Source organism: Cebidichthys violaceus, unplaced genomic scaffold, assembly GCF_023349555.1.
Source record: "Cebidichthys violaceus isolate CVI_PGR_0920_01 unplaced genomic scaffold, fCebVio1.0.p SCAF_17, whole genome shotgun sequence".
NCBI lineage: Eukaryota > Metazoa > Chordata > Actinopteri > Perciformes > Stichaeidae > Cebidichthys > Cebidichthys violaceus.
Genome location: NW_027176340.1, coordinates 13,246,038 through 13,254,890, shown reverse-complemented (window position 1 = coordinate 13,254,890; position 8,853 = coordinate 13,246,038). Strand labels below are relative to the sequence as shown.

General features: G+C 40.1%; 1 protein-coding gene across 1 annotated transcript in view; it reads right to left on the bottom strand.

Moving 5' to 3' along the window:
* Window positions 1–2,734: 2,734 nt before the first annotated feature.
* The window catches only part of cntn2 (contactin 2), an 84,034-nt gene continuing 77,915 nt past the window's right edge, over window positions 2,735–8,853 (bottom strand). The window contains exons 21-23 of the mRNA XM_068712648.1: window positions 7,349–7,461; window positions 5,470–5,638; window positions 2,735–3,278 (exon numbers count right to left, since the gene is read on the bottom strand). Of these exons, the coding sequence (XP_068568749.1) occupies window positions 3,169–3,278; window positions 5,470–5,638; window positions 7,349–7,461 (392 nt within the window). The 3' untranslated portion in view covers window positions 2,735–3,168. The remainder of the gene's footprint in view (window positions 3,279–5,469; window positions 5,639–7,348; window positions 7,462–8,853) is intronic.

Below are 8,853 nucleotides of genomic sequence, written 5' to 3'. Positions count from 1 at the left end.
ACTCGCTGTTACCACCTTAAGTGAGTGATGAGACCAGTCAGTCCGCCAGAACATTCAGCAACTGGGCTCAGAGACACGGTGAAATGACTGTATGGCTCTTCAATGAATACTAAAGGCATTGGGAAAAAACTTTGTACATAGTAAAACACAATGAACAGGACATCATTCAGCGGCTCTGAAAGCATCTCCACCTTCTGGTCTAGTGCAGAGGTGAAGCAGGTGTGTGAGGCTCAGCATTTCTGAGTGAAAGACAGTGATGGTGATTTCTCGTATATTGGTCTAACCCAAATTTAAACTTCAGTTCAAGATCATGAAACTAATAATCATAATGACTGTCTACAGCTAATAGCCTACAAAGTGTTATTCTAGGTGTACGTGTTTTGACATTTGTGATATTTTGCTTTACAGTATTCATACAAATGCCTAATATATTGTTTTTAATTTTACCCAAACTAATGTAAATTAAATGATTAAAAGTATAAAGCATGTGATGAAAAGTTACATTTTCCTGACAAAATAGAAAACATCAATCAAGTATTCATTCTTAGTTCATGAAGGCAAAAAAAGTAAAAGTAAAGTAACACAAAAAGGTTTTGGTTGTCCAGACCATTGAAATATTTAGGCTTGTGAGCTCCTTTGGATCACCTATTTAGAGTTCCTTCCAATTTAATTCACAAGCTTGTTCACACAATGATTTTGTCATTTTCAAAACATTTATTTAGTCTTCTTGAGTGAGTGTAAGAATAGCCCATCCATACAGAGCAGAAAACAAACTGGTGAATCTGTATCTTCAGGATGAATCCTGTGGTTTCTACAATGATTCACCAACTCCTGATGCTTTGACTTTGGAGCAGTTGACCTGAAACACTTCCTAGTTTTTTTCCAGAGCTTTCAACCTCTCGGTTTTCCTTAGTGGATGGAGTTTAAGCAAACTACATGCCCTGAGGAAAAGTATGAGTAGCAGCTGAAACTAGTAAGCGGACTTTGAGTTCAATCTTTAACACATCACAGCCGCGTTGGGTCTAGTGGAACCGAACCCTGGAGCGTTCGTCCCATTGGTGCGGTTTGTTTGGGTTGGTGTGGACAGCGGATTCGAACACCTCTGCAGACCAAACAACCGCTTTCTGATCCCCCTCGAAGGGGTGGTCTTGGACCGCTGTCAATTGGAGCGGTTCAATTCTGGGGAAATTTGCAAGGAAGCTAGCTAGCTGGCTAGCAAGTCGCTAAATGGGTAAAATGTAAGAACTTTGCTTCGTCCACTCAGTGTAGGAAAGCACATCACATGTGTCGAGGCTACTGCTGAGTCATACGGGTCAATACAAGTCAACTGTATGACCAATAATGGAACACCATTTCGACCACATGATTTTTATGAACAATTTCTGGACCGTTTGAGTTTTGCATTTGTACACCAGTTAGAGAACTGGTCCGCTTCTGGAACCGGACCTTTTATGTGTGAACCAGCCCTAAGACTGTTTCCAGGGTCAAGACTGAACTTTCATGCTGTATGTTGTTAAGATTTGAGATAGCCTGAGCTAGTGAAACTAAAACATGGCTATTATATAACAGAGAACAAAAGAGATAGACTTCATGTCTATCTTTCACATGCTGACCAGGACAGGATAACTGTACATGTTACATAAGAGCTGATAAGATGCTGACAGGATTACAATGAGAACGATATATGACACATTAACTATTCTCTGATAACTTTGGCGACCAACTCTTTCATCTCTAGCGGTGGCTAATCCAATCATGTTAACCTACCAGCATAAAAGCAGCTGCAATAAACACAATTAACACTGAACAGAGGCATTTTTACATCGTCGTCGAAATTATTCAAACAATGCAGGCACAAAAAAATGTGAGCAAAGAATTCATCCATTTTGACAAACCCCAAAATGAGACATAAGAAATATAAAATGTAAACATTCATTTGGACCGGTGACGTTTTTATGTAGCTTTCCATAATTACAGCTAAGACAAAACACAAACAAGCATAAAGACATTAGCAGGAGCTGAAAATCAATGATAAAAAGTTCTTCAGTGCTTCAATGAGTGACTGATTCTGTGTTCACACTGTGAGCAACAAGACATAAGTTCAACAATGGAATGCTGCTTTTTAGGGGAGTTGTGGAAAAACAAAGCAATGTTGTATCCTGACACAAATGCTTACATTGAAAATTATGAGTTTCATGTTAACAGTGTACATAATTTGAAGTGTACATGATAAGCTGTATTATGAAATTCCATGTTTTTCACAAAATGGGGAACACTGACTTTACAATTGACCCTTTGCTAAGCACCGCCCCCTGCTGCTACGTCAAGCCGTCCGAGCCACCATGGAGCCCACACTGTCACTAACTGCAGTATCACTATTACATGTTTCCCCATGACGAGCTCCAAATCCACTTAAGCAACCTGAACATGAAGAACATCTGAAACCACTGATGAGAGTCTGTGGAGCAGAGACAGATAATTGTCAGAGCTAGCTAAAGCTACGTTATGATTGGCTAAACTGTGGTTGAGGGACAGGACTTAGCGAAGGGTCCATTATGACAGTACTTACCAAGCAGTGAAAAATGCATGAGGAGCTTAATATTGTAGATGCGGACCTTTACAGCTCTGTACACCACCCACAACCGTTCAGAAAACAGACACTTATCAGTCAAGTTGCTCTCAGAGTGGACAAAACAGGCAGACACCCATCCCATGTAAGACTGCACTGTATGTACACAAGTTATACACATCATTTATTCTATGAAAAATGTACACCTGAAGTCTGTATCTCGCCAGCTACAGTTCGGAGGACGAGTGTATGAGACGCGTCAGCCACATATGTGATGGTCCCGATAAGGCATGGTTTTACTGACACTGGTACATAAATACACAACCAAACAGGGATTCCCTGCTCCCTCAACCCTTTCAATCCATCCAGACTTAAAAAAAGACCCTCTTTGTTTTTATTTTTATTTTTTTAAATAATAAAAATAAAAAATAAAAAAATGTAAACTGAAACCCTTCCTTCCTCACCCACCCATTCAATCCCTGCAGTGCTACAATCTTCCCCGACCACCTGAACCCACCCCAACCCCAAACACAGGCTGAGACACAGGACAGCTTTAGCTTCAAGCCATTCAAAGCAAAAAGTCCACGGATCGGCTGAGATCACAGGCCAGCCAACGACACAAGAGTGAGTAGAAGCAAGCCGGTGAGGAGGTGGAGAGGTTGACTGGACAGAGTGGAGGAGGCCTCGTTCTGCACCATCATACCAGTTCCTGTGTGAGAGACAGTATGTACCAAGTCAATTTAACATGACGTAACATTTCTGAATGTAACATGAATATTTCCAGCATTTCATACTCTTAATCGGTAAACTAACAGGTTCAAATGTGTCCCAGTTAACACTGTACGTTAATAGGGCTGGTGTTTGAAACTCAATAGACCCTTTTGCTGCTGACATCACGATTACATCACAGTGTTGGCTGGAAGCAAAACAAAGCAAAGACGAATCACCTCAGAGTAGTGGGCTGAAGTTACACATCGAAAATGTCATCTTGCTGTAAATCAAAGGAGCATGGCTCTAACTTTATCACGCGTTTGAGAGGAAAAACTGATTCAAGACTAGCGAGCTATAATATTGGGGAAACGTTTCAGAGATGGAGAGAAAATGTAGTCAAAAGTTTAGCTTAGCCTTCTGCTAATACTAGTTAGCCATCACGGCTGCTGCGTCGCAGCGGTGAGCTCACGGCTCATGCATAAGGCTAAACTATTAGAGAGATGGAGAGAAATGTTGCTGATAGTTTAGCCTTACTGCTAACTGTGAGCCTTTGAATGCGGTTAGCAAAAGCTAATAAGGTGTATTTTCTCTTCATCTCTGTTTTTTTTAAATGACTTTTGGGTTGCTTTGCAGTGCAGGCAGCTATTGCCAGAGCTGGAACAGCAGCTCATTTTGCAGGATGTATATGGCGTCGGTTTCTCTTCGCACACTTGGTTTCTCTATCAGGTGTGTACAAGTCTAGCCATATAATGGGGCAGGAATGAGACCTAAATCCCGCAAATGAGTTAGAATTTTTCCGATTCCCTCATCTTGAAGTCAATAGGTTTTTAAAAATAGAGTTTTTGGTTAGATGCCTGAAATAAGGTCTGTGGTTAACACAAGCTGAAGTAATTTATGAGCTCTGTTCTACGTTATAAAATATGGCAGATACCCCTCCAGTGAATTTCAAGTGGCAAGCGGTTGCTAACAAGTGGCTAAAAGAGGCTACAAAACGCCATCACGCCCAATAGTCCGCCTTCAGCCTTTTCTGCTGAACAAAACGTTTAAGCATCAAAAACTTGTGTTCGCCACAGAGCTATTTTTCTGCAAAAATCCAAAAGGAAGAAATTGGCTTTTTTCCCTGCAGCACCCTACTGTGTTAGCGTCTAGAAGTCGGCCAGTGTTTGCTAGCGGTCAATTTTAACTTGCTGAAGAAACACTTATGACTGGACATATTTAGGGAAAGTTGTATTTCAAAATCTGTCTCATCATGTTTACTAACAAGGGGTCATTTGGTACCCACCGATACGTATCTGTAGCACTAAAGTATGAAAAACAGTCAAGTAAGGTGGCATCAAATGTCTGGTGAGGGAGTTCAACATTTAAATCAAAATGTTGCCAATATTGGACTGTTTGATTTAGGTTAAAGGCTTTAAGTTGTTGTACTACTGCTTGTGTTTGGACATTTAAAAAAATTTAATATTTCACAAAGTCAGCTATCAAAAGCCTCATTTCGTCCTCTTGACCTTACCTTTATAACCAAAGTACCTTAAATGTCAAACCATAATAAACTCTCACTCTCCCATATTTGTTTTAGATACTGCTGACATGTTTATGATCCAAATAATAGATATCCTAATGTTCCAATCAATAAGTTAGCACGGCCTTGGTCTCTGAGGAGGGGTTACTTCCTTTAAGAGCACGGCATATAACCTATTACTAAAAAGTCTTATTAGATGTCATTAAATTATGGAGTTGTGACAACACTCATCAATATTAGAACATAAAACCCAGAAATCTTTACATAATCGTGTAATTATGTAATAAATTCTTCTTTTCTGTTCTTTTGTTCATCTTTTGTGATAAACCTGTACGCACAGACTGCTCGTACAGTGTGCATGTTTGACCCCTCCTGCTCTCTGTTATCCCCTATACTGTGTTTTAATCAGCCAAATTCACAATATTGTTGATCTTATTGACATGTTTTGACTTTTGTCAGATGTCAGATACAAAGGAATGAAATCTGACGGTGGCCCATGAATACTATGTTGACCAGCAGTCATTAACAAGCTGCACGTCAGCTATTAATAATAAACGTACGGTTTGTGTTCACTTCATTTGTACCTCAATGTCTATTGTACTCTGCTTATTCCTCCAAAACATCACTGTCCCTCAGAGAAAGCTTCGGTGTGTGCTTCTCAGTTCCTCACCTGAGTCCCGGGACACAATAATCTCGTGTGCTGGCCCATCCCCTCCTTCTCCCCAGGACCGGATCTCCAACACCACATAGCCGTTGTCTTTTGGCAGCGGCAGGCTCATGGACGTCTTGGTCTTGTCCAGAACCTTCAGAGAGTTCTGGCCCTCATGTTTGTAAAGAACCTGACACACAGAACACAGCAGGTCCAGATTTAAGTTCAGACCTCAATGTGCATTTTTACACTTTTCATCAGTTCAGAATTCACAATGTTGCTGACGGTGTTTTTCTGTGACTTGGGCACTGCTACTGAAACAGTTTGTGTTAGAATCAAAGGATCATTGTTACAGCTGTTATCTTTTGATGGTCATGCATAAGCTGGTACAAGGCTCATCAACATGATCTTTGATTTTGTTATACTGCCTCTTTATTGCTTCTTATATCTCCCACGTAGAGCAGATTAGGCACATTGTGATCGGACAAAACATCAGGCAGCGTGTGTGTGTGTGTGTGTACTCATGCCGAATTACATGAGGGTGGTTATTATTAAGCCTCTTAACATAATCATCACATGAACTTGACAGCTACATTTGTGTGTCCATTGTTAATAATGTAACATCAGGCTGCATAGAGCCCTCTATAGATCTTCACTCTGATTTATGCTGTTTTTTGGTCTGACAGTTGTTTTGAGCAAGTGTCATAGACACATCAATCGGAAGCCAATTGATCGGTGCATTTCTATCTTTAAGTCGTCTGGGACCATGTCACCTTACAAGTCTCTGAATGCTATATGTTAAAGCAACACAGCATGAACCATCATTTGTTGCCATCTTGTTTTTTTGCAACCATGTGACACGAGAGAGTGGAGCTAAGTACAACCGTACGCTACAAGTAACTGTAATGAACTGAAAACACTGTAAAACACGGACAACTCCTAAACCGGACAATGCCGCGGTAGCGACCTGTCAATCACTGGGTTATGGGGTGACCGTGGCTAATTGGAGAGCATCTTTCAATCAGAGGGTCGGCGGTTCGATCCCCTGCTCTGCTAGTCTCATGTCAATGTGTCCTTGAGCAAGACACTTAACCCCAAAATTGCTCCCGTAGCTGCGTCTACGGTGTGTAGATAGATACTGAATTGTATGTCGCTTTGGATAAAAGCGTCTCCTAAATGACTGTAATGTAATGTAATCACTGTGTAGCCTAAAGCATCCCTTGCTTTATGGTCTATTTGACTCTAAATGGACCATAATTTACTAAATGAACATCATGCTGTATTGAAGAAGACTTGAGACTAGAGATTGAGACCATAAACTCATGTTTACAATGTTTACTGAGGTAATAAATCAAGAGAGAAGTCATTTTCTCATAGACTTCTATACAACCAGAGGAGTCGCCCCCTGATGGACATTAGAGAGAATGCAAGTTTAAGACACTTTAGCAATGGCTTCACTTTTCAGACCCAGAGGTTGCCTCTTGGTCTCAACAGTTTACTCAACTAATTCCTGTGCAATTAGTGATTTTTACATAATGTAGGCCGAGTCCTATTAGAACTAATACGTTAACATTCAAGGTGTGCAGTTATGCTAGTCTTGCTTGGTACTGACTTAATGATTTATTGTTCCAGAATTTTATCAAGTGAAACTGTAAGACCTGAATATTTTAGCACACGAGTCTCATGTCATGTTTTAAGGACGTCACGTGTCATTGCTGTCTCTCAAGTCTTCACTTTTGTCACTACAGTCTGTCCAGAGTTTAAGAGTCATTGCCTTAAGTCCACACTTAAGAAAAATACTACCTGGGAGAGCCCTTTTAGAGAGTGATTGTCTTTTATGTGCCACATTACATGCAGACAAACATACCCACGCACACACTTCTGGTCAGACAACACTCACTTTGTAGCCCAGTACTGCTGACTCATTGTGCATGGCCTTCACGTGATCCCACCTCACCATTACAGATGAGCCATCAGCCTTCCATGACACGTTGCCCGGACGGCGATTAGGGGCTGTAATGGAAATACAAACATGTTGAAAATGTGTAGAAGAAGAAAGAAAATCTGATTTTGGGTGTGGAATAAAAAAACAAACGTTCAAAAGAGTAGTACGTTTTGGCCATTTGAGTTTAAAACATAAAACATCCTTTCTTGTAATACCATTGTGAGTCACTGTAGCATCCAGTCTGTCCTCAGTCCAACATGTATGCTTTGATAGTTTGTTTATTGCTTTAAATCCAAAGAGGCAGAAACGAGAAAACAACTTACGTTTTCATTTTGCCCTCTTTTCGTCCAGGAAACTACTACGCCAGGAGACAGACCTTCAGTTAGCGGTTAGCTGTAGCAACTCAAATTCAGCAAGCACAAACCCCACCTCTGCTGGTCTGATCCCAGGGGACTGCCCTGACAACCCAACGGATCGGTAAACTTTTTGTTGCTGAAGTTACAGAGGTAAGACACAGAATTCCACATGCCCGCTGTGACTCCCGCCACCGGGGGTTGCGCTGGCTCAATTGGGGTTAACTAAAGGTTTGTCTCCCAGAGCTGCCGACTGCTCTCTTCCTGACAAAGTAGTCTCCTGGTGGCGGGGAGCTTCACCACATTTGAAGATTATCAGACAGCAGTGTTTTTTTGACCGTCTGTCAGTTTCTTGTCCAGACATAACACATTAACCTTTATAAAATATACACTTTATTTAAAATGCCTGTAAATACATTCACTGTGACACACTTAGAGGTATCCATTCAGCTCATATGGTATCACTTGTGTATTTACCAGAACATTAGCTTTTTTATGTATTTATTCATCAATATTTCATGTAAGTACAGTATGTCAATATACTGTGTGTGTGTGTGTCTACAGTTATTGATTTATGTCGACTGTACAAGGTTTGAGCAAGCCATTTAAATGATATATTATGCACTAGCCAAGGTACATAGATACATTTAATTTGAAGTAAATGCATGAAGACACATGTTACAATAATGTGGTCTACAGATAAGTGGGGTATGTTTTGACAGATGTAGGTGCACTGTAAAAAAAGTCAGTGAATTTTACAGTGAAAAACTGTTAAATCACAACAGTAAGAGACCGTAAATTGTAAATAGGTTATATTCAGTTTATCTGACAGTGAAACACCGTAAATATATATATCAGCCGAAACAATAATTTGTGCATGTATTTCTTGTAAAAAATACATTTTGTCACTGTTAAATGCATTAAAAATTGTACTGATAACGGAAATACACCGTTATATGAAAAAAAAATCCATACCGTGATTTTTGCATTCATTACTTCTAAAAAATACATTTGATTACTGTTAAATGTACAGACCACTGTACTACCAATGGAAATATAACGCATTATATATTTAACAGCCAGCCTTGCATGTTTTGCATTTATTAG